The sequence below is a fragment of the Ordospora pajunii genome, assembly GCF_021821965.1.
Source record: "Ordospora pajunii strain FI-F-10 chromosome Unknown Cg_08A, whole genome shotgun sequence".
Taxonomy (NCBI): domain Eukaryota; kingdom Fungi; phylum Microsporidia; family Ordosporidae; genus Ordospora; species Ordospora pajunii.
The window spans coordinates 47433-74940 of NW_026848127.1; the positions used below are offsets into that span (position 1 = coordinate 47433).

Below are 27508 nucleotides of genomic sequence, written 5' to 3' on the forward strand. Positions count from 1 at the left end.
TTCTGAACCTCAGCGACTTAGTCGAAAAAAGCAGTGCAGGCGCACACTTCGAAACAAACGCAGCCAGAAACTCCTCCACTTCTTCGTCAAGGCACGTTTCTGCATCGTTCAGCCTTTCAACAATACACCTAACTATATATGCCTTCAGGCTTATGTTGGGCGTGGCATCAAACAGCTCCTTGATTACTTCCTTGCTCAATGGATAATACTCCAGAAGCCTCTTCAGTAGGAAGTAAAACTTGTCCATTCTGACGAGCTGTATCTCATCCCACTTATCAAGGATGTATCTGAACACAAGCATCCTCATCCTATGGTCCGTATGCTGCAGAAAATCCATCACAAACCGCTTCTGCTCCGTAAACTTCGGAAGTTTCCACAGATAGTAGACAATCGACGGCACCATCCGCTCAATGCTATTGTCATCAAGCAGTCCATAGTGCTCATAAATACTCTTAATCATCATTGTGTTTTCCTCTGCATCGTTCGATCTTATTCCCTCAATAACACGCTCAATGTCCATCAAGGGAGCCGCACTTGTTCAATATTCATTTGCTATGAAAAAATTGTCCTGCTGGAACAATGCATCTGCTTCAAAGACTCATGCACAACCTCAACAAGCTCATGAGTTATCCAAAAGGATTCAAACACACAATGGATACAGAGGAGGCGAAGCTTGTCCTTGATATTCAGCACTCTGGGCAGACCGTCATGCAGCGATACCGCACACTCATTAGAATTAATCATCCAGATAGAGGCGGAAGCCCATATATAGCATCAAAAATCAACCAAGCAAAAAATTTGTTGATTGAACAAGCACCAAGGTATCAATGACATAACAAACCATTCTAAACATATTCGCTTCAAATACATTGCTTTATTCTTCATTAATATTCCTCTTCATCTCCATCAACTTCCTTTCTTCACTTTTCACTAGCCTCTCTAGCTCTTCTATTTCTTTCAAGTATGCATTCCTTGTCTCTTCATTCATACTTCCGTATAACTAGCGCTATAATCTTACAATACTTGATTAATGCATTCAGCACAAGCACAAGCAGCCTCAGATACATTCAAGGAACATAAACACATACTTCGCCATTCCGTTCCAATATACCCTTCTCATCAAGCGTCCGTATTCCTTCTTCAAAAGCCGCCGGATCATACTCAATGCATTCCGTATGCAGTTTCTTTGCCTCCTCAACAAGACTTGCAATGCCCATCTGCTTGCTTGCTTTCAAAATCTTCGATATCAGCGACTGGTAATACACATGCATATCAATCTCATGGTCAGGCTCATCTGCCTCGTTACAATACAGCCCGCATATGCTTCTTATCCCTATATCCTCACTGCTTCCAAGCATATACTCCCCATCCATACTCAACACCAATCCCCCTTTCATCAAAGACACCATCACACTCTTAACAGCCTTGCTGCTCAACCTTGTCTCCTTCCTCGCCAACTCCGCATCTATCTTTTCGTATCTGTTAAATAGATCAAACACTGCATACTGCAAAATACTCATCTCCACCTCTCGTCCCATCGCCTCAACAACCACTTTTCCAAGCTGCCATGCCCACTGCAGCCGCTTCCTCTCAAACTTGCCATCATACACCCTCCTGATCATCTCAAGCTCATATGGAATCTCTACCTCAACATCCTCATTGCTTGGCCAGTATGCCTGTGTAAGCACCCACACAAACTTCTCTGCATCCTTGTTGTAGCTCATAGATATCACCACATCCCCAATCATCGCTTCTGCTTTCCTCACAAAGTCATGATTGCCCTTCCTCCTCATCAGCTGCACCAACTTTCTTTCCTCCTCAGGATTCGGCTTCCCGTTCAGCAGTCGCTTGCCAAGCCTATCAAGATACATCTCATAGAAGCCCTGCTTGCCATCAACCATCTTAAAAAGCGTCCCAAACACTCTCCTCACAAACACAGCCTTGCTGTATGTATCCATCCTTGCCCCAATCATAGCCTTGCTATCATTCGCTCCTCCTTCCGCCTCCCTATGCATCACCGCCGACCTCTTATTCAGGAACACAAACACGCTCTGCGGATCTTCAACCATAGAATCACAGAAATCAAGCAGCCTGGCCTCTAGGCTCGGCCTCAGCTTCGAGCAAGCTGCAGAAAGCTCACGCTTGAGCACCTGTAGGCACTCCTTATCCTCAAGATACCCAACACCAACCACATGCCTTAGCATACAGTAAAACGTATACAATGGCTCAACTCCAGCTCCATATCCACTGGCATTCTCTTCACACTTCTCACGCACATACCTTACAAGAACATCCTTCAAAACAGCATATGCCGACTTCAGCCCACTCAGGTTCTCATACACTACAGACATCCTCTCCAGAAAAACATCCCTGGCAAACCTCATGCTTCCCTCGCCAGCACAAGGAGACGTGCCATGAAGCTCATAAAAATCATTCTCACACGATCCAGATGCCCCAGATCCATTCCTATCCGTCCCCTCATTCACCATCCTTGTAATCTTTTCAACAGGAAGCCTGTACTGGCACAATATTCCATACACCTCCTCAAACAGCCTTTCCTTCTTGTTCATCAAAAACACATCCTCAAGCACACTCTCCACCTTTGGCCACGACTCCTCCAAAAATATCTTGTCTCGCATGCTCCTTTCATGGCATATCTTCTCATTCACATAGAACGAGTATCTTTCTGCATCCATGTCCTGCTGCTTTGCCTCCTCTTCATACTTACTTCTGATCCTCTGTATTGCATACTGCTCATATCTCTGCGTGTAGTACAGCAACGGCTGCTTCTGGTCAGGCACTATCAGCCTCATCGACTCAATCGCCTCCCTCACTTCCTCAGCCTTGCAGCGATTCACAAGCTCTGCCCCAAGCGTTGTGTGCTTGTACTTCATTGTCTGCTGCAAAATACATCTCTCCCACAGCAAAAACCCAAGATCCCGAATCGTCCTTTCTCTTACACACTCATTCAGAAAGTCACACATCTCATCAATTGCACAAATAATCTCCCTGAATTGCCGGAACTTCTCATTATATCCCTGTACCCAGTTCTCTCTCCCAAAAATCTCGGCTCTCATCTCCCGCGCCTTCATGTACATAAAGTCGCCTATCTTCCAATACAGCTTGCTTTCGAACCTCATTGTGCATGACGTGCACACCACATACACCCAGTTATACACCTCAATTGCATTGCAGTTCATTCCTGTCCCAAGCTTCCCCATCTCCTCCTCAATCAATCCCCATATCCTTGCAAACTCATCTTCATCCACAGGATCCCTTCCAACATCCATCCCTCTTTGTTTGTTTACTGCCTTCCTCAATTATCCACACAAAATTGCATGCACATCTTCCACAGTCTTCGTTACCCATAAGCACTAAATACACTACAGCTTCTCAACTGCCTCATGCAGAAATGCTCTTAAAATCTCATTCTCCTGCTCTATCCTCTTCTCCCTATCTAGTAACCTGCAAACTTCATTCTCCAATCCAAGACTCCCTTCCTCAATTTCACTCAGCATCCTCAAAAAGCTTGCAGTGCATCCAGGCTGCTCTCCACTAACACGCTTTTCTCCCTGCATAAACGCACTGCTCCATGATTCCGCTCCCCTGTCATCTCGCATTCGCAAATTCATGTAAAACTCAACAGGCAACAGCCTCTCGAAGCCTCCATCGCCGTGCTCAGGCAGTTCATCAGCCGTGCCTGCAATTCCTACATGGCAGTCTTCAGTGTGCATCCAGGGATGTTAATCACTCTTTTTTTACCCCTATGCAGATAGTGGTAGACACATTCAGACCATCGGTAATAGACAAGGATGGCAAGCTGTACTCAAACGTCTCAAGAGCATGCATGGAGTCAACGGACACGTCGATCATCCTGGACTACAACTCTGTATTGTGCAGGCTGGATTCAAAACACACCGTCGAGATCAAAATACTAAAAGGATTCAATGACAACATCGACTGCCATTACTTGACACACGGAAAAGTGTATTGCGTGGAGAACAAAGGCAGAAGGGCAGTGCTGAAGGCGTCGTTTGGTGGACTACTGCTCGTCATGGATGCACCCAGGGAAAAGATCTGCAGCATCGGAGATAAAGACGATATCACCCTGGCATTGACATTTATTTAGAGCATCCATCATATGGCTCTACTCATCACAGTCATCCTAACCCAATAAAACATTTATTCATCATATGAATTTGTTTGCATGCCTAGGCTGCAGGGCTTGAATGCCTACTTGCAATCAGCCATCTACTAGCACACAAGAATTCAAGTACTCAATGTAATTGCGTCTTTCATACACATATACCTTCCTTCGATTGCAAATCCTCAGCACTTCGTACACAGGAAAGTATCCGTGAATACCGCTGCATCCTTTCAGAACAACAACAGGATGCCCACGAATCGTCGCTGCTTCATCAAACGTAGCCACATACACACCACGCTGCCTAGATCTTGGAACGCCCCGTTTCACTCGGCCATCTCCCTCAAACTGCATGTCGCTCAGTATCATCCTTGTGTTAAGGTCCTGCATCGTATGCCTTGCATCATTCTCATCAGGCGCAATAATCACAACCTGCTCTGCTCCAAGATCAACCATCGAGAAAATACTGGCGCTAATCAGCTTCAGCCTCTCTCTGAACACCTCACAGTCCATCTGAATCAGCTTTATGTTTATCTCAAAATCAAAGAAAATGCACATATTCATTCCATGCGGCACATCCGGCCTTAGATACGACAATGCCACTCCAGGAGCATAGCTCAGCTTTCCGTTATAACACATGCTGCAGCCTTCAACCATGCATTCCTCCCGATTTCTCATCACAATCTTCTTATCTGTAAAAACAACGCAGCTTTCTGTTCCACTCTTCTGTACATCTTGTTGGTTTCCATTCCCATTGCTCGCTCTGCTAAGACTTCCATGCATCCATCTGCAGACATATTCTTCAAGCTCAGCAAGGCTTTCTACCGCATCAAAATGCTGGCAGCACTGCTTCCTCTGTACTATGGACCATGGTGTCTCACACTCATGTACACCTGTTTCATACAGCGCTTTAGCACTGCTATCTACCTTCACCACACACTCCTTCTCATACCCCTTCCACTCATCTCTGCAAATTACCTGAATCTTGACATTCTTGGCGTTTGATCTTATGTACGACTCTGTCCTCTGCTCAAACATCTCCGAGTGGATCACTTTCTCCTCATTCCACACAAAAACCCAGCACCATGCTTTCATCTCAACGCCAATCTTCATCCTCAGCATCTCCTTGACTTTCGTCAGGTCCACAATCACATTGCTACCATTCCAAGGCATCTGCTTCTGTCGTTCTATCCTTTTCTGCAGCATGCAGCATTCCATCGCCATTGCATGCATCTTCTCAAGCACTAGCACATGTCCAAATGCTGTCAAAACCCTCTTCAGGTTCTTGATTACATACTCCGTGTCGCACACCAATGAAAACCTGCTTATACCACGCCCTTTCATATACGCTCTCACAAGAACATTCAGCTTGCACTCAACACACATCTCATACCTCAAGCCCATCTCCTCGCAAAGTTCTTGTATACACTCCTCATCATCCTCTCGGCATCGCAATGTGCAAAACTCCTTGGCCATGAAGCACACACCAAGGATCGAATCGGCACCACTCACATCTGCAATCGCCTCTTGCCATCTCTCCATTGTTTCATGGCACAGATAATACACGCTTGCAATCCTCCCATACTCTGAGCCACAGAGCCGCCATTCCATATAATCATCAGACTGCTTGCATATCCTTATCAATCCCGCACCCTCTAGTCTGTTGCATGCCAATACCATGTAGCGGGCAAGCACATCATCTTCATTCGCAAGATCATCCATGCTCAGGTCATACAGCATTGGATTCTTGAACATCCGTACATACATAAATGTGTTTTTCAGCCACTCAACGCCTGCTGAAATGCTACATATCGCGCCGAGATGTATCTCAGCATTGATTGTGTCTGCTGCATGCCTAAGAAGCCGGCTCTCAATATTTGTGTTGTTCTTCATCAACGAAACATAATGGTCAAGCATCCTTGCAGTCGTTATCAGGCATGCCTCTCCTTTGCTTCCAAACTGAGGCCGCCCTGCCCTTCCAAATATCTGCAGAATATCCAGAATCCCAAGGTCAGCAAACCTTCCCATCACTCCGTCATAAAACCTTGTTCCCTTGACAATCACTGCATATGCAGGTAGATTCACTCCCCATGCAAGCGTCGATGTTGTCACCAGCACCCCAATCTCCTTGCGACGGAACGCTTCCTCCATGTACAGCCTGATCCGTCGGGGAAGCCCTGCATGATGAATGCCAACTCCTCCTTTTATCAGGCTGAGCATGATCCCAGACAAAGCATGGCCTTTGGCACAGGCACCTGCACACAAATCCATCAGAAGCTTTGCAGTCTTGACTGTCTCGCCTCTTGCATTCACAAACACCAGCACTTGTTTCCCCTCATTCAGGTATCCCTGCACTTTTTTCTTGAGAAACTCCTGCTCCTCGCTTTCCTTACTGCCCTTCTTCATTCCAACAATCGACATCCTCAACGGAACAGGTCGGTACTCCTGTCCAAATGCAAACACATGCTCAGCCTTCAGAAAAATCGCCACGTCCATGTAGTTTGGAAGCGTTGCTGAAAGCCCAACAATTCGTATGTGTCGCTGCACTGACTCGATGTATCTCATTATTCTGCACACTACAGCCTCCACAACAGGCCCTCGGTCGTCCTGAAGAATATGCACCTCATCAATGACAAGAAGGCCAATTGTTTCACAAAATACATTGTGTAGCTTTCTTGTTGCAACATCAAGCTTCTCAGGCGTACAGACAATCACATCGCTCTTCAGCACATCCTTTGTATCTGCATCTGTGTCTCCTGTGTACTCAAGAACCTTGGATCCTCCAAACATCCTTCTGTACTTGCAAGCAACTTCTGTTGCAAGTGCTCTCATAGGCACAACATATGCAACCTTGTGCCCCTTCGCCAACGCCCTTAGCACAGCCATCAGTGCAATGTCCGTTTTCCCAGAGCTCGTCGGTGCACACACAAGCAGGTTTCCATCTGTTTGATATGCAGCACGGAACACTTTTGATTGCACAGCATTAAACATTCTGTATTCAAAATACTTTCCATCATCACCAACTGCATCCACCTCAACCAGCTCCGAGCTGCACACATCCGTGGCCACAGGCTCTGGAAACACATATTCTACATAGTGCTGGGTTTCTGATACACTTTCCTGAGGCATGAAGTACTGCTTGTTTGCACATATCGCTATAACTTCGTCGATCATTTCGTATCCAAGCAGCTCAAGCAGCTGCTCTTGGTGCATACTGCTGCTCAGTGCCTGTGCAATCATGCCTGATGTTTCCTCAGCAGATGTTCCGAGACGAGAAGATACCTTCTTGACCAGCTCATCCATCTGAATGGGTGCATACATAATGCACTACACATGCATGCACCAAGGCCTTGACTTGCAAAGAAGCCCGGAACAGAGGACCTCAGGTTTGAAAGAAAGCAATTTTTTCACCCCAGGATGGCAGGAGAAAACAGCCGCAGAAGGAAGGAGCAGACATACGAGAAGGCGAGGAGGCTGTTTGGCACACACAGCAGATTTGCATTGGTTGGCGTTGAGAATGTTGTGTCGACACAGTTGAAGACCATCAAGGAGCAGTGGGGCAAAGATGTTGAGTTTCTGATGGGCAAGAACTCGTCGATGAAGCGTGCACTGCAGGATCTTGGAAAGAGCGAGCTGGAGGTGGTTTTTGAGAAGATCAAGGGCGATGTGTGCTTTGTGTTTTTCAAGAACGATGTGAAGGGAATCAAGAAGGTGATTGACAGCAATGCCAGAGAGGCATGCGCGAAGATTGGAGACACTTCGCAGAAGGAGGTGTGGGTCGAGAAGTGTGTTACGGGGATGCCACCAGACAAGACCTCGTACTTCCAGGTGCTTGGGATTGCAACAAAGATCACGAAGGGAAAGATTGAGATAATATCTGACTACAAGGTGCTGTCCCCTGGGGATTATGTTGGGCCTTCGCAGGCGAACCTGCTGAGTATGATGAACATAAAGCCATTTATGTATAAGATGAATATGTGGTGGGTGTATGAGGACGGAAATCTCTACGAGTCGGCACTTGTGGACATTGAGGAGGAGGATGTCCTGATGAGCATGAGGAGCGCTGCTCAGTGTGTTGCTGCAATGAGCTTAGGCGCAGGATTCATCACGCAAGCAAGTGTGCCGTATGCAATAAGAAATGCGTTTAAGGACATTCTGCATGTTTCTTTTGGTGCGGAGTTTGCTATCAAGGAGCAATCTATGGTTGCGTAATTAAAGAATATGGCTCTTTATTCTGTTGTTGCTATGCGATGTTGAAATGCCTTACGAATGTCGTGCTACCAGGTACTGACTAGCTTGTGTGCCTTACTAATTACTGGCGATGCAGGCTTACCTGGCCTTTTGATGCATGTGGGAGCTTTTGAGACGTGTAGGCCCCAGCATGCATATGTCATGCAGCATCCTGGCATAGCACACAAGTGCATACACCACGCCGATCTTTGGATTCAGCACCATGAATATTGCACAAAAGCACATCGATTCGTTTCTCCGGGTAAACAGAGCCAGAAAGACGGGTGAGATGTAGTACAAAAGCGATCCGAGCAGAATCCTTGCGCATGATACCTCATATTCCATGCATACCCAATCTAATACAAAGTAGACAATTATTGGTACAGCAAGCCAGAGAAACACTGTTCCGTTGATATAAGACCCACCGATCGGCACATAGAAGTAGCTCCCGTATGAATGTGTCCTCACAAACGAGATCGACTTGACAAAGTTCATGAACTGCCGCATGTCTCTGCGTGTTGTTCGTACATGGATCTCCAGGCAGTTTGCCGGTTTGTTTGGCAAAAACACATCGCTGATGCTGAATGCAATTGTCGATGGAAAAAACACCTCTGCAACAAGAAGCAGATCTGAGTTCGGCTGGTGATTCCTCAGTGGATATACTGCCATGTGCATTCTTTTTGAAAACCTAAGGTCAACATCAAACAGGTATTCGCATCTTTCATCAGGCATGTTAAAGTCAACTATCACGTTTATATTTCTGATTTCCATGGCTTTCAATGCAGACACGACCTGGCAGTAGTTTTTTTCGTGTTCTAGATGCGCTTGGATCCTCAGTGTCTGTCTTGGCGGGAGATTGTTGAGAACAAAGCGCCTGGATGCATCGAATGACTCAAAGTCACACGACTCTGGAATCTCAACACTGTTTTTTGCATTCAGATACTCTTCGACTGTCTCTTTCGATGTAATTGTGTTTGACTTCTTGGTGCCAAGCAGCAGCAGAGGCATGCAAGCCAACGCTATTCTGAGTGTGTAGTTATACTTCTTCATTGCACTAACATACTGCGTTATGTTATCAAGAAACGCCATGCCTTTTAATGACGGGGCGATGTGCTTTGCATAAGGTGTGCATGAAGTGTGTCCGTCTGCAGCCAATCGTGCAGTAATTGAAATATTAATCAGAAAGTTGGATTTGTTGTCAAATTGATTTAATGCAGGATGCAGACCTGGCCATGAAGGTTGGAATAAATGGATTCGGAAGGATTGGGAAGCTGGTTTACAGGATTCTGAACGAGAGAGGAATACATGTGGAGGTGGTTAATGATCCGTTTGTTACGCCCGAGTATGCAGAGTATCTTCTGAAGTACGACAGTGTGTTTGGAAAGAGGAGCGAGTATAAGCTTAAGGATGGCAGGATGTGGTATGGCGAAAGAGCAACAACGCTGACAAGCTTCAAAAGGCCCGATGAGATACCATGGAGCATGCACGGAGTGGATGTGGTGGTAGAGGCAAGCGGGGTGTTTACCACAGTTAGTGAGTGTGAGGGGCACAAGGATGTTGCTGCAGTGCTGATAACTGCGCCAAGCAAGGATGCGCCTATGTTTGTGTATGGAGTTAATCATCACGATTATGATATGCAGAGGATTGTTAGTAATGCAAGCTGCACAACGAACTGCTTGGCGCCATTGGCCAAGGTGCTGGACGACAGCTTTGGGATAGTCGAGGGGCTGATGACCACTGTGCATGCAGTCACTGCAACACAGAACATAGTTGATGGGCTGGGGAAGTGCCGTAGGAGCGGGAGGTCTGGGATGAGCAACATCATTCCTTCAAGTACGGGAGCAGCAATGTCTGTTGGAAAGGTTATTCCCTCGTTAGCAAGCAAGCTAAACGGAATGGCAATGAGGGTTCCTGTTTCGAACGTAAGCGTTGTTGATCTGGTGTGCAGAACACAGAGGGAAGCAACGATTGAGCAGATAGCAGATGCGGTTGACAAATACTCCATCGCAAACAACGGGATCATGGGGACAACAAGAGATTGTGTTGTAAGCAGCGACTTCATTGAGGATTCAAGAAGCTCGGTATTTGATGTTGGCGCAAGCATGGCAATGGGAACCAACTTTTTTAAGCTGATATGCTGGTATGACAATGAATATGGATACTCGTGCAGAGTATGCGACCTGTTGCAGTATGTCTACATGAGGCAAGCACAGAAATAAGCGTGGTATAGCTGTGATACCGCAGTATTAGTCCATTAAGTAAAGTGTGTATTTGCGTTTAATTTGAATTGAAATACAAGTTGGCTGCATGCCTATCTGTTCTTCTTGCCTGCAGTCGATCCTCGCAATATGGTTGATTCCTTCGAGAGCTCGGTGTCAAAGTTGGATTCCAAATCGCCAGGAATAAACAAAGGCTTAGCTCGCTTGTTAACAACACTTTCCCAGTCAACACCGTGGAAGTATTCATGGGCCTTTATGTCATTGGCATCGGCCTCGCCATGCCCTATTCTCTTTGCAGGATTCTTTTCAAGCAAGCGGTCTATCAATGCTCTCACCATGCCATCATCGATTCTATCGTAGCAGTGGCTTGCATTCATGATCGAGCTGCATATTTCTCCGTTTGTAGATCCGTGGAATGGCGGATCCTTCTCATACAGCTCATACAGAACCACACCATACGACCACCAGTCTGAGTCCTTAGTGTATCCTTCGCCTGCAATCACTTCAGGCGCAAGAGTGTCAAGAGTCCCGCAGTATGTAAACGTTGTGCCAAACGGGCCTATGTTTTCCTTGCACAGCCCAAAGTCAACAAGCTTAATGTGCCCGTCTCCAGAAAGCATGATGTTTTCAAGCTTCAGGTCTCTGAATATTATCCCTTCCTTGTGCAAAAACTCAATCGCCAGCAGCACTTCGGATGCATACTGCTTGATCTGCTCTTTGCAGAACGAGTTATTCATTACATGGTGCAGTAGGTCCCCGCCAGAAAGATACTCCATCACAAGGAATACATTCTCTGCGTCCTGGAACCAGAACTTCATGCTTATCAGAAACGGATTGCTCGATAGCGAAACTTTCCTAAGCACGTTTCTTTCAACCTCAAGAAACATCAGGTCCTTCGTGTTCACAAACTTTTCCTTCCGAAGGATCTTGATCGCCAGAGGCTCTTCATAGTCACTGTGTTTTGCCAGCACAACCTTCCCAAAGCTTCCTCTTCCAAGCACTCTTATGATTTCAAAATCCTCTATCGATATCTTTGGACTGTCGTCCTGCTGAATCAGCGGTGGTGCACACCACATCATCTGTCTTCTAATTGCAATCTCAATACTGCATGCATCGCATATCATGTATTTACAGCGCTCATGAAATCTTTGTGTGCAAAAAACACATCTCCAGCAGTCCTCATCGGCCAATGCTATTCTTTTTGTGCATTTCCTGCAATACTTGAATTCGGAAGATCCGTCTGCATCTCCGCACTCAACAGGCTTGCATTCGTCTGCTTGCTCGTTTTCATGCATACTGAGTGCTTAAAACATAAACACATACTGCATTATGGTGTGCCAGTACATCTGAAACGCCGTTTGCATACGCATAAACCCTGCACACTGATTACATTCACCTGGTGCTTGTACGCTATTGCACTTTGCTCAGGTATTCAATAACATCCTTGGACTCTCTTAGTCCGTCTTCTGCATTCCTGGAAGACATCATCTCCAGCATCATCTTCACCATCTTTGATTTGAACACTTCGTCTTCGCCTGCTGCTGCCACTACCTTCTTTGCATTGCTTACCGCATTTCCCTCGCCAAGTATAAAGTCCATGCAATGCCTCTCAAACTCTGCCTTTGCTTTCTTCTCTGCCTCGCCTATCTCGCTCACATCAACTCCACATGCTGTCTGAACCCTGGTAACAACCTTCCATTTCCTGATTGCCTCATCAAGCCCCTTGGAGCTACCTTTTTGCAGTATCCTGCCCATTCCCAGAACAGCAGCCTTGACCCTGAGCTCTGCATTGCTTGAGCCACGTAGAATCCTTTCCAGCTTCTCAACTCGCAGGTCTCCTCTCTGCACCTCCTTGCACAGGTACTCTTCTTCCAGTCTCGCATACATCTTTCGAAGCTCCTTCTGGAAGCAAAAATACACGCTTTCTTTCGCTTCATCCACTTCTCTCCAGCACAGTCCTAGCCCATTTAATGTCTCAATACCCAGAAGCTCATACACATTCTCCACAAACTCCTTCACAATCATCCATACACCATTGAATATTGCAGAAGCATCTCCCTCAAGCCCCATGCTCTCGAGAAAGCGCATCTCGCACTGCACAATGCTTCTATACGAATCTGAAAATGTCTGAAGCGCATCATTGACCTTCTCCTGGCTTGGCTTATCCCTGATGAGCCGCAGCATGGTCTTCATGTGTGCGTCAACTTCTCGTTCATACAGCTTTCTCGAATGTGCCATGTACATCGAGCATACCACTGCATAGTAGTCTTTCTGCTTGCGAGAATACTCAATTATCTTTCTGAACCTTTTTAGCAGGCCATACAGACCCTTGTGCACCTTCAGCTGGTGGGCATGCTCGTTGCCAGCCATAAACTTTCCCATGTATGCTATGAACCGCTTGTAGAACTTTCGGAGTGCATCATTTATCCGCTCCTTCTTTTCGCGCACAATCCTGATACTGTATTTCTCGGCATCGAGCCCGTTCAGCACATCCAATGCTCGCTCCATCTTGCATATTCCATCGATGCTGTCGAAAGACTCTACCTCAAGTGCTATGAAATGCTCCTCCTTGATCTCCACGTTGTACAGCAGCTCTTTCAGATGCTCGTATATTTGTGTTTGGTACAGAATTTCGTTTTCTAGCTTCATGTTTTCATCCTCAACCTCCCTTAGCTCGTTTGAAAGCGACTCTAACTTGATTGTGTACAGCTCAAGGCTTGAGTATATTTCCTTGCACTTCGCATCGATATGCCTGAGATTGGGATACACCCCAGGCATCTCGTTCATGCATGCATCAAGGTTGATGATTTTATTTCTGTCGATTGCATCGTTCTTAGAGTCAAGAAACAGCTCGTCGATTTCACTCTCCATTACAGGGCTGCCACTGTTAGGCATTATGCCAACAAATGCTACTTCATGTGCAATCATGCCAAGCACTGAGTTACTGCATGTATTCAATCATGTGCTAGGATTGCATAAGCCATGACGTGCATTACATAAAATCAACATACGTGGCCCTGAATGATTCTGATTGTTCGTGGCCCGGATGGCCAAAGACGAATGCAGGTTGAGGATGCAGAGGCAATAGGGCGTCAGCTCAAGAATGCATTTGGAGTCGAGTCGCTATGTGTGTTTATGCAGCCTGATGCCGTGGACAAGATCGATGAAGAGCAGTCGCCGGATGCATTGGGGCTGAAGAACGGAAGTGTTGTGTATGTGCAATACGATGTGCCAGCAGGCATGCATAGCAGTAACCGGCAGGCATCTGCAGCACAGGATTTGCCGGTGAGCGAAGGGGCGGCTAGGAAGCGTACTACTGAGCGAGGGATACATAGGGAACGGGACGAAATGATGTGTCAGCATGACTCAAGAGCAATGTGCAGTCATTGTGCACCATTAGATCCATGGGACGAGCGATACCATAGAGAAAACATGATCAAGTATCTTAGCTTTGGATCGTACAAAGAGATGATGAGAAGCAACAAGAAGGAGATGTGTGCAGAGAGCTATACAGTGGCTGTGTGTGGTGACCATGGGCAAAACACACGATGTGCTCGGTGCCAGGAAAGAAGCATAATTCTGATGCCACAGACATTCCGGATGATTGACCATGTTGAGTTTGACGGCCAGTATCTTGTGGAGAACTTTATCAGGGGATGGAAAGACAGCCGGAGGCAAAGAGTTGGGTTTCTTGTTGGAAGATACAGAGAGTATGATTTAGTGCCGTTGGGCATGAAGGCCGTGGTATCAGGGATATGGGAGCCTGAGCAAGAGAACTATCCGGATGGATTTGTTGTGCTAGATGAGTGCAGTGAATTTCTATGTGGAAGTGGGCTGGAGGTTGTTGGAATGATCTACACAGACATACATGTGGAAGGAGGCGAGATGAGGAGCGATAAGGTTGCAAGAGACTATTTTTTGTCATCTCTTGAGATACAGTTTATTGCGAGGATGCAGCAGAAGCATCCATATGTAATGACTGATGGCGGCAGAACGGATGAGTTTGGATCCAGGTTTGTAACGATAGTTGCTACTGCAGATGCCGAGGGAAATGTTGTGCTTAAGGAGTACCAGGTGAGTACACAGTGCATGGCTCTGGTTAAGGAAGATGCAGTGCTTGCAACAGAGGAGCCAAGGATGTTTATGGCTGCAAAGGATATTGTCTACCGAACAAAAAGCAATGCAGAGATGGTTAAGGCAGATCCGTATTTTCCCGGCGATTTTTTCATAGTGAGGTTGACGCATGGATGCAGGCATAATCCGATGTTTAGCAATGAGGAATATGTTCCCGCGAAGATGAGTAGGAAACGAATGGCAGAGTGTTTTGGAGGGGACTTTTCGATGCAGAAGCTTTCTAGCTTCAGTTTGCTGATGAAGATCCGAGGAGTGCTTGGGAAGTGGAAGGAGCTGTTTAATAGCATTGTTTCTGGCGATGGCCGCATGTTTGAGGAGGTTTTGAGGAGTAAAGAGTTCAAGGTGTTTGCGAGTGGACTTGAGAAGTATGTTTGTAAGAGCTGGGCATGCGAAAGGTGTACGTTTATCAACGAAGGCAGCCTGAATGAATGCAAGATGTGTAGGGCAGAGAAGATGTGATAATAAAGTTTAGTGTGATGTGAGTGATGAGATTGTGTGGACAGCGATGTGTATTGGGGTGAGTTGAATTAATGCAGAGCCGTGTTTTCCAGATTTTTCCGGACTTTTCGAAACGAAAAAAATGATATAATAATTGCTGAGTCAGAAGACTAATGTCTGCAAAGGATTCAAAAGGATACTACAAGGTGCTGGGGCTGAGTCCTGGAGCATCTTTAGCGGAGGTGCGGAGGGCGTATTCAACGCAGCAAGCGAAGTTCCACAGGGACTCGCCTCTCATACGAGAGAAGCTGCGTGCAGCAAAGAGCGATGATGACAAGGCAAAGATTGAGGAGGAATGCAAGGAGATGTCTATGAAGTTGAATATGGCAAAGGATGTGCTGTTTAACGAGAAGAAGAAGAAGGAGTATGATAGCGGAATGGGGGAGTTTGGAGCGCAATTTTCTGCAGGGAACTATTCTGACATTTTTGACATATTTAGCCAGTTTACTGGAGGTAGCCGGGGAGCACAGAAGTCGAATAAGGCAAGCTCGACAAAGTATGTGATCAATATTTCGCTGAAGGAGGCGTTTTGCGGAAAGACATCGAAGTTTAATGTGAAGCGGGAGAAGATGTGCCCGAGCTGCGACGGGAAGGGTGCAGAGAGCACCACTGCATGTAAGAAGTGCAATGGAAACGGGGTGTACACTAGCCGCAGGAGTCTTGGTGGATTTGTAACGCTTGCGGAGACACGGTGCGATGGATGCTCGGGCAAAGGATATTTCATCAAGGGAAATGCATGTGGAGAGTGTAAAGGAGGAGAGTATGTGCAGGAAAATATAATTCTTGAGGTCAGCATCAAGCCTGGAGTTGTGAAGGGAGAAAAGATAGTGTTTGAGGGGATGGGGGATCAGAGAAAAGGGCAGGCATCGGGGGATGTGATTTTTATTATTGATGTGCAGGATGATAGTAGGTTTGAAAGGCGTGGCAGTGATATTATTGGAAAGATAGATATTCCTCTGTACACGGCGATTGGAGGAGGCGTGGTGTATTTTACGCATATTGATGGAAGGCAGCTTGAGATAAATGTGGATATGTTCAAGACGTTTGATGTTGCGGTGAAGATACGGGGAGAGGGATTCAAGACACAAAGGGCAGGGACTGGGTCGCTTATTCTGAAGCCCAACATCATTATTGGAGGAGATTCTGATAGAGCAAAGATTCTGGAGGTATTGAGTGCGCCAAGCAGTAAACCTTACGGAGCCACAACGAAGGTGAAGGGCGAGTTTGGAAGTATTCCTGAGCCTGAAAAGGAGCACGAGGATGCTTCTGACGATGGAGGCCAAAGTGCCAGGAGTTTCTTCAATGGCTTCAGTTTCTTTTAGTGATGAATAAACGTTAACTTATATGAGATTTCGAAGTGTCGAAGGAGAAGAGGAGATGAGATGAGCTGATTTAAAGTTGAAAGCAGTAGCCCTGAGGGATGGATGACCGTACGATTGAGCAAAAGATTGTGAATGAAGAGTACAAGGTGTGGAAGAAGAATGTGCCATATCTGTATGACCTGCTATTCAGCCACACATTGCAATGGCCGTCTCTTTCTGTGCAGTGGTTTCCGGATGTGAGCAGAGATGAGGAGCGTGCAAGGACGACGCAGCGATTGCTGCTGAGTACTCACACCAGCGGCAGTGACGAGGAGTGTGTCATGATAGCAAAGCTTGATTTTCCTGATGAGTTTGACGAGGACATGAATGGAGAAGAGGAGGGGAATGGAGAAGGAGACATGAAGCTCAAGGTTTTGCAAAGGGTTCCAGTGCTGGCGGAGGCAAACAGAGTCCGATACTGTCCATCGGCATGCAACATACTAGCTGTGCGGTCTGATCTTTCGGATGTGCATGTGTATGACTATACAAGGCATTTGTCGCACGAGAAGATTGCCAAGCCAGACATGACACTCAGGGGGCATGCATCTGGAGGGTTTGGAATTGCATGGAACAACATGGCTTCTGGAGAGCTTGCAAGCTGTGGAGAGGATATGTGTGTGTGTGTGTATGACATACTTGAAGAGTCTGCAGTGATTGAGCCAAGGACTGTGCTGAAAGGGCATGACGCAGTCGTGAATGACTGTAGCTTTAGTTTTTTTGATAGGAAGATGCTTGCGTCTGTTGGAGATGACAAGATGCTAATGGTGTGGGATGCAGGAAGCGGAGAGGTGGTGCATTCAGTCGATGCGCACACAACTGATGTTTTTTGTGTGAAGTTTTCGCCTGTTGATGTGAATGCAATTGCAACGTGCTCTGGAGACAAGTCGGTGAAGATATGGGACATAAGGAAGTTGGACACAGCGGTGAATGTTCTCTTGGGGCATTCGAAAGATGTATTGAGTGTTGAGTGGTCTCCGCACTCGTCTACAATGCTGTGTTCTGGAGGTGCTGACAGGCGAGTGATTGTCTGGGACCTGGCACGTGCTGGAATAGAGGTGAGTGAGGAGTACAGAGCAGAGGGCCCACCAGAGCTGAGGTTTATGCATGGAGGGCATACAGGCACGGTATGCGATGTATCATGGAACCCAGCAGAGCCGTACGAGGTTGCAAGTGTGTCTGAAGACAATGCTTTACAGGTCTGGCAGATGACGAAGGATGTGTATGATTAAAGTGCATTTGAAATTGTTTATTGAGGCTATTGCTGGCTGGCAATTCAGTGGCAGAAGCTAATAGCTGATTTTATACAGAACAAATACTTGGAGAAGACCTCCTATTAATCCTCCAGAATATTCTGCAGTGCAATAAATCCAGAACTTTGTCCATGTGTTTGACATGATTACTGGAGCAAACAGTAGTGCAGGGTTGAAGACACCACCTGATGTTGCAAGCCCAAGGAATGCGAGAAAGCCAAGAGTCAGCCCTATGCACAATGGTGCAGTGACTCTGCGATCCACAGGCTCATCTTCCTCAGGGTTCACAAAGTTTCCATCCACATCGACCTTTGGCTTGTATGGGTTCACACCAACTGCAAATGCAATATGCACAAGAATTGCTGTGAAGAAAAACTCAGACCAGAAGATATTAAGGTTGTCTCCGCCAAAGTCTGCAGGCTTTGGTCTGATCACATCCAGTGTTGCCTTATACTCCAGTGGCGAGCATGGAAGAAGTGCACATACAGCAAGGATGAATCCTATATACTGTGCCAAGATGTATCCAAGACCTCGTATTATCCCAAGCTTTCCAGTAAGAATGGCAGTAAGCGTGATTGCAGGGTTGAAATGTGCAACAGTCACGTCACAGAACGAGTATATCACGCCCACCCCTGAAAACCCAACTGTTAGTGCAATTACCACGCTTGCAGCACTCTGCAGACTCAGAGCAGACCCCAGCAGCGCAGAGTACACTGCAAATCCAAATACAAAAGATGCAAACATCTCTCCAAATGCAGATTGGACTCCCTTAAGCACCTCTCCGGCCATTTGTTTATATACTATTTCTCCTTAAATAGTTTTATTTCTGCTAGAAACACCTGATCTTTATACAGCAAAACACTTATCTCTGATAAATTAAATTATATTGGTGCCGGCTCGCACAATTGTAATGCATCTGTTTCAGTATCTGTTTCATATGCACGCTTATATTGCATGTGGTTCCATTTTGTTATATCACAGCGCACATTTCAGGTAAATATCCTGATCATTCCCATAGATGGTTAGCAATCTTCAAAAAAAGACTTTCTCTGCACGGTGCTGCAGATATCTCGGATCTGTATGCAATCGCCGTGTACACAACAAATATCGAAAACACAATCAATGTGTATGCATGCATGTCCTTCAGTGCCTCCTCCATCATATTCTTTTGCCATACCCCTTGCAGCATCCCCGAGCAAAACATCAGCGAAACCAGTACAAAGATCGCGCAGCACAACGGATACGCCCTAGAAACATCGACCTGCTTGTTCCACCTCACATTAAACACAACCACACTGAGCATCACGGCCATCACACAAAAAGGCATCGCCATGTCGCCAACCTTAATCATCTCCTCTTCAAATTCAGGCTTGTCAATCAGCGCTTTCATCACAACAATCGCAAACATTATCATCGACCCAAAAAATCCTGCAGACTCCGCATTCTCAATCCTGTCGAGCCTACTGGCAATTATCGTCCGTATTGGTATTGCATTTCCAAGATGCATTATGCTTATGGCTCCCTTAACAAAGTACTTCCTTGTAAAAAACGGAATTGCCTCCATTGAGAATCCATACTCCTCCACAAACCACATCTTGTAAAGCATAAATGAAAAAGTGTAGAACATCGTGATCACATATGTAGACTTCGGATGCTCCACATGGCATGTAAACACATACAGGGTAATGTGGTGCATCAGAAAAATCAGGCATACAAACAATGAGTTTGCATACAGAAGCCTTGAATACATATACACAATCCAGATATCCATCACTGCGTTGATTACTCCTGCATGCAGAGACTTGAATGTTATTTTTGACTTCGACTGGATCAAATTCACTAGGTTGAGAACCGTAAGAACACCAGAAATGCACAGCCCAGATGTTATGAAAAACGCACAGTTCTTAATCTTGCATACATAATTGCCAATGCACAGACCCACAAACAGTCCTATGCAAACTCCTGTGCTGGCTATGGCACCGCCGTATTCCTTCATCATATATGGGTAATCGTTATTGCTCTTCTATGCTTCGGAGAGATCAGATCCCTTATGCAATCATTGCTCAAAGGAGTAAAAGGAGTCGAGTCTAGTACTGCTGTTGCTCAACATTCAACCTACTATGAGGCATGGCACAGTAAATTAATGCGGCATCCTGATTGCATTCACTCAGCTCAGCATATCTATTTCAAGCTCGGCCTCAAAAGTTGAACCTGGCTTTCCAACTCCTCAACCACTTTGCTCAGAATCTTTTCTCCATCATTCACGTTCTCTGTAGCCACAGAAACCTTCACAAGATGTAATCTGTCCACTGATTCGTCTTCACTCTTCCACTTAGAAACCTCAACTTCAACTGGATGCCTAAGGAAGCTTACCACTGATACATTGTTTTCCCTCACAAACGCAAATCCAAGTGCAGATAAAAACCCCTCTAGTCCTCTAGGTGTACTAACCAGTGTCTTCTGCACCACCGAGCAAAAAGATATCCTGCTCTTGTTCATGTCAGGTAAACTCCGGCTCACCAAATACATTTTCTCGTCTTCCACAGCAACAGTCAACAATCTTGATCCATTTGAGTAGATTTTCTCCCTAGCCACCGTGTCAGTTCTGTCATAGAACCTCAGGTACGAGCACAATCCGTCAATCCTCTCCAAATACCCAAACATCGAACATTCAATCATTTGCCAGGGATTCCTCACAGAATAGTTCATTTCGTTTTATTCATGCAGGGTATCATACATCTTGGATGACACGAAAATACAAAGTCGTCTTGCATTATCCTTTGTAGCGGTGTATCAAAGCCAGGGATCATTGCATATTCGCCGCACATGTCGCATGGCAAGCTTTCATAATCCATGTACATCGCCATCAGGCCAGCCACTGCTTCTGCCTGTTGTTCAACCGGGGCCTTTCTTGCTATGCATAGCACATGCCTATCAGCATTGCAATCTCCCATCGCCACAGAAACGACACCATGTGTCTCGCTGTACAGAAACTCGAATCTCCCAATTGCGTATCTTGTTATTCCATTGATGCAGTCCACGGCCTGTTGCTTATGTGCTTGGTTCTTTTTCAAGGCATTTGTTTTTGTTGCAAATGCCATTAGCCTTATGTATGCTTTATGCACATCGGCCAGCATATGTCTAAACGTCTCTTCGTGATTGATTTCTGCCTTCAGCTTCGACAGCGATGCCATAAGCTCACACGCTCTCAACCGTATTTGCTGTTTGAGATTCATCGGCCGGGGTTGCACTGCACGCCATCAGTAGTGCTGTCAACACAAAAACTTGCCTGGGTTTACCCAGCACATGAAAGCCGACCTGAAGAAGTACGAGGATATGCTGAGAAAAGTAAATGCAGAGGAAAAAACACTAAGATACAAAAAAAGAGTCTTGGTGTTTAGTGGTGGGGATGCGGTTGCTCTGCTCAAGAAGAACGGAACTGATGCCGAGCAAGCAAAGTGCATTATGCAGGAGCTTCTTGACGAGAGCATTCTGTTCAAGGTTGCTCTGAACAGGAAAAACACAAGGGATTGCGATGTGGTGCTTGACCAGAAGTTCAACGAGGAGCATGCATATGTATTTGCCGATGAAAAGACATCCAACACGTCATTTCTGATATGTGGAGCATTCGTATTGATTATACTCTCGATTGTGCTGTTCCGAATGTGGCCAAGGCACATCCAGCAGCGCACATTTTCGCTCATAATGTATCCGCTTGGAGGTTTTGTTGCATTCATACTTGTGACTGCAGTAATACGCTTTGTTTTGTTTGTTGCAACATACTTTCTGCATCCTCCAGGAATATGGCTGTTCCCAAGGCTGTTTGAGGACGTGGGCTTTTTTGAAAGCTTTGTTCCCGTATGGGAGTATCACGGGAAAAGGACAAAATGCAAAGCCGAATAAACTGCCTGATGTATCTGAACTTGTTTACCGTTTTATTCAATGCTTTTCTGCCTATAGATGAAATGAGCAAGATGAAACTCCTGTGTGGATCGCTGCACAAACATGGAGTTTCCGCAGCGATTGATGGCAAACATGCTTTTGTTCTTGATTGGAATGCCATATGCATATCTTCCTTCACTGTCCAAGTATTTTATTGGATTGCTTGGATCGCTGAAGTCCACGTCCTGCTCATCATCAGATCCATTCCTGCCAAGCCCATCACATTCTTCATTATCAAGTTCACATTCAGGTTGGCCATTGCCAAGCGCCATGAAGTATATGTCGTATGCATCATCACTGATTGCATTACACCGGTCGTTCAGCAGAATGTAATCTCCTATCCTGAAGTGGTATATGCCTGCATCGACCAACACCCATCCATCAACTTCAGGCACCACCATCTGCTGCACCACAAGTCGTTCAACTCTACGCGAGTAGAACGGCCCTTCGGCATGCCTCGACACACATCTAAAGTCATACTCCATTCCTGGATAGAACATAGCCATGCTTTCTCCAAAATCAATCTCTATTGCAAATACTTGCTGCTCGCTCGGAACATTCATTCGCACCAGAGGATACTCTTCGCTCATACTCACATCTGCAAAGCTTAGCCAGCCACTAAATGCTCTTCTACCATTCTCCTCACAATACTCCACCTCGTGAAATGAAATCTCCGATACCTCAAACACTACTAGTCGATTTGCTCTTACATCTATTCTCTTCGAAACACTCATCGCATCATTTTCATACAGAACAAGTCCTCCAGATGCATGGTCCTGCAGATAATACACAAATGCATACTTCCTATGCTCAGTCCGATCATCGTGGCACAGCAGATAATCCCCTGATCTGTAGTACGATCCAAAAAGATCGATCCAGCCACCGCTGGTGTCCACTACACTGCCAAGCAAGTCCATCACACAGCCTCTGAACTCTTCAAGATCATCCTGGTTCTTCAGATCGTCCGTCTGCAGAAACCTGAAAAGATCCGTGTGCTGCTCCTTGAATGCACAGCTTGCATGAATCCTCTTTACTTTTTCAAACATGCTAGCATTAAGAAACTCATCTTTTACAAAATGTAGAAACGGTTGTGCGTGCTTCTTCATCAAACAAGGATCTGCAAACATAAGAACATTCAGTCTCCAACGCTTATTTAACACATTTAATACTCAGCTAGTCCTCAGCTTCCCAACATCGACAACCAAGAACCTCGATACATTCTCTGTCTTGTACACTCCCACCAGCGTGTCGCTAAGCTCAAACATGTCGCTCCTCAGGCTTATCACAACAAACTGCGCAGTTGTTGACATCTCCTTTATGTAGTTCGCAACCACACTCACATTCCTATAGTCAAGTGCCGCATCAATCTCATCCATCACATAGAACGGAGATGGCTTGTATCTATGCAATGCAAAAATCAGTGCAAGACTGCTGAGCGTCTTCTCTCCCCCGCTAAGCTTACTAACACTCTTCCAGCTCTTCTTAGGTGGCATTACACTCAGCATAACTCCTTCACTAAACGGATCAAGATGGTCAACCAATTCTAGCTCTGCATTCCCTCCATACGTTATTTCCTTGTATATCTCTTTCAAACTCGTCGATATCTGCTTCAAGCCATCAGTAAACTCATCCAGTCTTCTTTTCTTCAGCCCTTCAATCCTATTCCTTATTCCTTCCATCTTCTTCTTCATGCCATCACACTCATCTCTTGCTTTCATATACTCATGCTTGGCACCCTCATACTCCCTAAACACCTCACAATCTATTTCATTCGCCACCACTCCCTTCATCTTCATAACCATGCCTCCTAGCTTCTTCCTCATCCTTTCAACACTCTCGTCATCCATCATATCCACTCCACCCAGCGGCTCTACACTACTGCCAATCACTTCCCCATACATTTTCATCTCAGAACAGATTCTACCTGCGCATTCTTCTCCTCCACTCACTTGCCTTGCACTATCCTCAATCCCATCCACTATACCCTCCATCATATTCTTCAGCTTAATCTCAGTGTCATATCCACTCTTTATCTCCATACGCAGCGCACTCACCTCTTCCTCCAGCCTTCTCTGCTCTGCAACACAGCAATTGTACTCATCTTGACTCTTCTGCATACTACTTCTGATCTCACAAACATCCTTTGGCTTTATCTCGCAAATCCGCTTCTTAATTCTCCTCATCTCTTCTTCCTTATCTACTGCATGCCCTTCTTCCATCTCAGACATCCACATCCTCAGTTCAACATTCCTCCTTTCATGCCCCTCAATCTTTGAATTCAACATAATCAGCCGTTCTTTCTTCCTCACCACATGCTCAGGCATCAGACCTTCCACTTCTTTCCTCAGCACACAGATGCTCTTCTTGATACATTCCACCTCTGAATCAGCAAGCTCGACTTCCCTCCTTTCATCAACTCCACCAACATTCTCCATTTCTCTACACACAATCTCGCTCTCTGCAACATACCTTTTGCGCTGCCTTTCAAGCATTTCTCGTTCCTTCGCATTTCTAATGCCACAAAGCTCTCCAATCAACTTGCTTCTCAGCTCATTCATCTTCTCACACGCCTGCTCAAGATCCCCAATCTCCTTTGCTCGTCCTCCTCGCCTCCCTCCACTCATCACGCCGCTCTTCTCAATCAGCTTCCCATCAAGCGTAACCACCCTTCGCCGCTGCCTTCCAAACGCAATCCGCTCCGCAACCTCAAGATCCTCACAAACAACTGTGTCCTTCATCACAAAGTAAAAACACTTCCTAAACTCTTCGCTGCATTCAACAAGCGAGTACATGTACGGAACGCCTTCGTCTCTAAGCATAGGCACCTCTCCCATCCTATCAACAATCATAAACACTCCTCTTCCAACGCCAGATCTCTTTATCTCTGCCACACACCTCTCTGCAGTGCTTGTGGTATCAACAACAATTCCTCCAAGCCCCTTTCCTGCTGCAAACAAAGCCCTAGCATACTTCACATCAACACTTCCAAGATCACGAAGCCTTCCATGCACCCCAGGAATATCCTTTATCTTTTCAAAAATCTCCTTTTCTTTGCTTTCGCTCTCCACATTCTCCTTGTACTCCGATGCCCTCTGCATCCTCTTTCCAATCTCTCTTCGTGTTTTCTCAATGTCCCTCTCCACTTCTTCTATCTCTGCCTTCACTTGCAATTCTTCCTTGCTTCCACTCGCTCTGCACCCTTCAATCTTCTCCATTCTTGCATCAATGTCTTTGATCTTTTGCTCAAAATCACGCTTACGATACCCTAGCTGCTCAATCCGCTCCTCATATCTCCTAAACACCCCACACACTTCGTCTTTTTTCTTCAGTGCCTGCAACAGGCAAGCTTCTGCCTCTTTTATCCTTTCGATCTTTTCTCTGGAGATCCTCTCTACTTTGTGATGCTCTTCTTGAATCTCCTTCCTTATCAGGCTTGCTTCTTCTCCACAGCTCCGAATCTCCATCTCGTTATTCCCCATCTCGGTCTTATACTCGGCCTCTTTCATCTGTATAATCCCATCCATCTTCTTTGCCTCCTCAATTTCGCTGTTCAGTCCAACAACTCGTTTCTGTAGCATTGCCTTCTCTTCTTCAAGTATCATATTCTCCCTTTCCTCCTTCTGATACTTTCTTCTCGTTTCTATATACCTGCACTCGGCATCTCGTGTCTTACTGCTTGCATTTGCTACATCCCTCTCCATATTGCTCAGCATCGCCTTGTTCTCTGCAATTCTGATCCCGAGATGCTCAATTGCACCCCGCACTTTCTCCTTCTCCATCTGCAGTCTTGCAATTCTTCTTCGTCCAGCCTCTGCATCTAGAACGTGCAAGTCTCTGCTGTGGCACAGATACTTCAGTCTTTCCTCAACTGCTTTCATCCCTTCCTGCCTTCTCCCCTCCGCATGCTCATACTCCTTCGTATAAAACCCCAGCATCGCTGCCTTTCCCTCATACTCATCCAGGCACTTCTTCATCTCCTCCTCGCCATCCTCAATATCAGCCTTGTATCTGCTTGTCCCAATCACATCCTCCATATACTCAAGCAGCCCTTCATTCGCAGGCTTCATCATTGCAATGCTCTCAATCTCCCCCTGCAATATCAGAAACCTGTTGTGCTCCATGTCAACACCCTCGCTGCTCAACAACCCTGCCACCTCCACAGCGCTCCTCTCGTCTCCATCAACAAGATACCTCGACTTCCGCGACTGGTACACTTCTCTTCTGATCGTAAACTTGTTGAACTTCAGCTCCACATAGCACATGTCTTCCCTGTGATCTCCACTGTATATCAGCTCCCTCAAGGACGAATGGCGCATCTTCTTTGCACGGAATCCAAGCACAAACAGGATTCCATCAATGATGTTGCTCTTGCCCGACCCGTTCGGCCCAACTATTGCTGTAAACCCAGGGTCCAGCCCATCCACGACGTGCGTTCCTCTGTAGCTCTTGAAGTTATGAACAGCCACAGACTCCAATCTCAGATCCATGGCTTAGGCTTCATTGTGTGTTTTGACATAAATTTTTGCAGTGCACAGCCCTTGCCGGCAGCTGGAAGCTTTCGATTAGGGGCAGATGCCCTTGGGAAGGTCTGAGATGAGACATGTGCCGAGAGGGTGCCTGGTTAATGCCAGGAGCTGTCCCTAACAGAAAAATACACTTGCCATGTGACCGGAAGGGATGATCATGGGGAGTTTGGAAAGTGGACGGCGTCTTAGTGCGAATAGTCAAACTCGAAAGGCAGCAGTGTGCTGTAACCCAATTCAGACTACTCTCCAGCGGCCGGTGTTTCATATAATGTGTTTGTATATGCTCTGACTCTGTCTATGCTGATTCTCCCGAATATTTTTTGTAAATGCTGAGGTGGATCTTGAATGTGCTGCGAAATGCACGAGGGATGCATGAACCATCATTAGATACGAATTCTTCCTACCTATTTGGATTAAACCTGTATATTTGCAAGTATATGGTGTGCAGGATGTGCTTGTGAATTGAGCTTATCGTACAGCGCTGTACAAAAACTCGTGGTCGAATGGCCTTTAGATGGAGCGTGCAGAAATCGAAAGGATGCTTGACCAGGAAGTGAGTTGGGCAAATGCACCGCCAGCGCCGATTCCTGGGATGGGCTACATCGACCCGAAGATAAAGCGCGACTTTACATCGTTTGATGGGAGTCTTGAGGATGTGGTTCCGAAGCAACTGCACACAGACCTTCTTGATGCACTTGGGATTGACTTTATGGAGTTGGTGATAAAAGACATAGAGAGCGTGCAAGAAAAAGCAGCAGAGGAATGCACAGTGGCCAACGACAACAAAAATGAGGTTTTTGAAAGAGAAAGGCTAAAGATAAGCATGAGCAAGATATTTGACTACCAGAAGTATATGCAAGAGTCTTTTGAGGATGTCAATGCAATAGTGCATCCCACAGACAAGAGCATCCGAATTGAGGCGGTCTATGAATTGTTTCCAGATACAAATGCAGAAAGCGTGATTGTTCAGTCTGAATGTGAGGATGTAACTGAATGCACATTCAGCATTGAGCAAGATGAATCGTCCAGTTTGTTTGCAAAGGTATTGATGGCTGATGGCAAGGTATTTGCATGTCTTCCTCAAAGAACAGATGAGTACATTGCTTTGCGTGTAGAGGACGGTGTAGCTTACTACACGAGTGTGACAACACTTTACCGACTGCAAGAGCAAAGAAAGCAGAAAAAGAACAGCTGAACCTGCTTG

At 46.0% G+C, this 27508-nt stretch overlaps 20 protein-coding genes across 20 annotated transcripts; 7 read left to right on the plus strand and 13 right to left on the minus strand.

Moving 5' to 3' along the window:
• Positions 1-552: 552 nt before the first annotated feature.
• HK407_08g12780 (uncharacterized protein) lies at positions 553-744 on the minus strand (the record flags this gene model as incomplete). Its single annotated transcript, XM_060421245.1, has 1 exon — positions 553-744. One exon carries the CDS (start codon positions 742-744, stop codon positions 553-555), a length of 192 nt encoding a protein of 63 aa, XP_060276590.1.
• A 323-nt stretch (positions 745-1067) lies between these two features.
• HK407_08g12790 (cullin) lies at positions 1068-3290 on the minus strand (the record flags this gene model as incomplete). Its single annotated transcript, XM_060421246.1, has 1 exon — positions 1068-3290. The coding sequence occupies one exon, from the start codon at positions 3288-3290 to the stop codon at positions 1068-1070; it is 2223 nt and encodes a 740-aa protein (XP_060276591.1).
• Positions 3291-3383: 93 nt separating this feature from the next.
• Positions 3384-3734, minus strand: HK407_08g12800 (uncharacterized protein; the record flags this gene model as incomplete). Its single annotated transcript, XM_060421247.1, has 1 exon — positions 3384-3734. One exon carries the CDS (start codon positions 3732-3734, stop codon positions 3384-3386), a length of 351 nt encoding a protein of 116 aa, XP_060276592.1.
• A 32-nt stretch (positions 3735-3766) lies between these two features.
• HK407_08g12810 (uncharacterized protein) lies at positions 3767-4129 on the plus strand (the record flags this gene model as incomplete). Its single annotated transcript, XM_060421248.1, has 1 exon — positions 3767-4129. One exon carries the CDS (start codon positions 3767-3769, stop codon positions 4127-4129), a length of 363 nt encoding a protein of 120 aa, XP_060276593.1.
• A 114-nt stretch (positions 4130-4243) lies between these two features.
• HK407_08g12820 (DEAD/DEAH box helicase) lies at positions 4244-7447 on the minus strand (the record flags this gene model as incomplete). Its single annotated transcript, XM_060421249.1, has 1 exon — positions 4244-7447. The coding sequence occupies one exon, from the start codon at positions 7445-7447 to the stop codon at positions 4244-4246; it is 3204 nt and encodes a 1067-aa protein (XP_060276594.1).
• A 1026-nt stretch (positions 7448-8473) lies between these two features.
• On the minus strand, positions 8474-9463 carry HK407_08g12830 (uncharacterized protein; the record flags this gene model as incomplete). The annotated part of the gene is made up of 1 exon (XM_060421250.1): positions 8474-9463. One exon carries the CDS (start codon positions 9461-9463, stop codon positions 8474-8476), a length of 990 nt encoding a protein of 329 aa, XP_060276595.1.
• Positions 9464-9585: 122 nt separating this feature from the next.
• Positions 9586-10593, plus strand: HK407_08g12840 (glyceraldehyde3-phosphate dehydrogenase; the record flags this gene model as incomplete). The annotated part of the gene is made up of 1 exon (XM_060421251.1): positions 9586-10593. One exon carries the CDS (start codon positions 9586-9588, stop codon positions 10591-10593), a length of 1008 nt encoding a protein of 335 aa, XP_060276596.1.
• Positions 10594-10685: 92 nt separating this feature from the next.
• HK407_08g12850 (protein kinase) lies at positions 10686-11888 on the minus strand (the record flags this gene model as incomplete). Its single annotated transcript, XM_060421252.1, has 1 exon — positions 10686-11888. One exon carries the CDS (start codon positions 11886-11888, stop codon positions 10686-10688), a length of 1203 nt encoding a protein of 400 aa, XP_060276597.1.
• A 115-nt stretch (positions 11889-12003) lies between these two features.
• HK407_08g12860 (exocyst complex component Sec3) lies at positions 12004-13464 on the minus strand (the record flags this gene model as incomplete). The annotated part of the gene is made up of 1 exon (XM_060421253.1): positions 12004-13464. The coding sequence occupies one exon, from the start codon at positions 13462-13464 to the stop codon at positions 12004-12006; it is 1461 nt and encodes a 486-aa protein (XP_060276598.1).
• A 150-nt stretch (positions 13465-13614) lies between these two features.
• HK407_08g12870 (NPL4 protein) lies at positions 13615-15186 on the plus strand (the record flags this gene model as incomplete). Its single annotated transcript, XM_060421254.1, has 1 exon — positions 13615-15186. The coding sequence occupies one exon, from the start codon at positions 13615-13617 to the stop codon at positions 15184-15186; it is 1572 nt and encodes a 523-aa protein (XP_060276599.1).
• A 152-nt stretch (positions 15187-15338) lies between these two features.
• On the plus strand, positions 15339-16547 carry HK407_08g12880 (DnaJ domain-containing protein; the record flags this gene model as incomplete). Its single annotated transcript, XM_060421255.1, has 1 exon — positions 15339-16547. One exon carries the CDS (start codon positions 15339-15341, stop codon positions 16545-16547), a length of 1209 nt encoding a protein of 402 aa, XP_060276600.1.
• A 98-nt stretch (positions 16548-16645) lies between these two features.
• Positions 16646-17815, plus strand: HK407_08g12890 (histone-binding protein RBBP4; the record flags this gene model as incomplete). The annotated part of the gene is made up of 1 exon (XM_060421256.1): positions 16646-17815. One exon carries the CDS (start codon positions 16646-16648, stop codon positions 17813-17815), a length of 1170 nt encoding a protein of 389 aa, XP_060276601.1.
• A 57-nt stretch (positions 17816-17872) lies between these two features.
• HK407_08g12900 (MIP-like) lies at positions 17873-18625 on the minus strand (the record flags this gene model as incomplete). Its single annotated transcript, XM_060421257.1, has 1 exon — positions 17873-18625. The coding sequence occupies one exon, from the start codon at positions 18623-18625 to the stop codon at positions 17873-17875; it is 753 nt and encodes a 250-aa protein (XP_060276602.1).
• Positions 18626-18842: 217 nt separating this feature from the next.
• Positions 18843-19835, minus strand: HK407_08g12910 (uncharacterized protein; the record flags this gene model as incomplete). The annotated part of the gene is made up of 1 exon (XM_060421258.1): positions 18843-19835. The coding sequence occupies one exon, from the start codon at positions 19833-19835 to the stop codon at positions 18843-18845; it is 993 nt and encodes a 330-aa protein (XP_060276603.1).
• A 182-nt stretch (positions 19836-20017) lies between these two features.
• On the minus strand, positions 20018-20515 carry HK407_08g12920 (uncharacterized protein; the record flags this gene model as incomplete). The annotated part of the gene is made up of 1 exon (XM_060421259.1): positions 20018-20515. The coding sequence occupies one exon, from the start codon at positions 20513-20515 to the stop codon at positions 20018-20020; it is 498 nt and encodes a 165-aa protein (XP_060276604.1).
• Positions 20516-20541: 26 nt separating this feature from the next.
• HK407_08g12930 (uncharacterized protein) lies at positions 20542-21072 on the minus strand (the record flags this gene model as incomplete). Its single annotated transcript, XM_060421260.1, has 1 exon — positions 20542-21072. The coding sequence occupies one exon, from the start codon at positions 21070-21072 to the stop codon at positions 20542-20544; it is 531 nt and encodes a 176-aa protein (XP_060276605.1).
• A 70-nt stretch (positions 21073-21142) lies between these two features.
• Positions 21143-21739, plus strand: HK407_08g12940 (translocation protein Sec62; the record flags this gene model as incomplete). Its single annotated transcript, XM_060421261.1, has 1 exon — positions 21143-21739. The coding sequence occupies one exon, from the start codon at positions 21143-21145 to the stop codon at positions 21737-21739; it is 597 nt and encodes a 198-aa protein (XP_060276606.1).
• Positions 21740-21771: 32 nt separating this feature from the next.
• HK407_08g12950 (putative 2OG-Fe(II) oxygenase) lies at positions 21772-22905 on the minus strand (the record flags this gene model as incomplete). The annotated part of the gene is made up of 1 exon (XM_060421262.1): positions 21772-22905. One exon carries the CDS (start codon positions 22903-22905, stop codon positions 21772-21774), a length of 1134 nt encoding a protein of 377 aa, XP_060276607.1.
• A 42-nt stretch (positions 22906-22947) lies between these two features.
• On the minus strand, positions 22948-26265 carry HK407_08g12960 (RecF/RecN/SMC domain-containing protein; the record flags this gene model as incomplete). Its single annotated transcript, XM_060421263.1, has 1 exon — positions 22948-26265. One exon carries the CDS (start codon positions 26263-26265, stop codon positions 22948-22950), a length of 3318 nt encoding a protein of 1105 aa, XP_060276608.1.
• Positions 26266-26818: 553 nt separating this feature from the next.
• On the plus strand, positions 26819-27499 carry HK407_08g12970 (uncharacterized protein; the record flags this gene model as incomplete). Its single annotated transcript, XM_060421264.1, has 1 exon — positions 26819-27499. One exon carries the CDS (start codon positions 26819-26821, stop codon positions 27497-27499), a length of 681 nt encoding a protein of 226 aa, XP_060276609.1.
• Between the last annotated feature and the right edge of the window lie 9 nt (positions 27500-27508).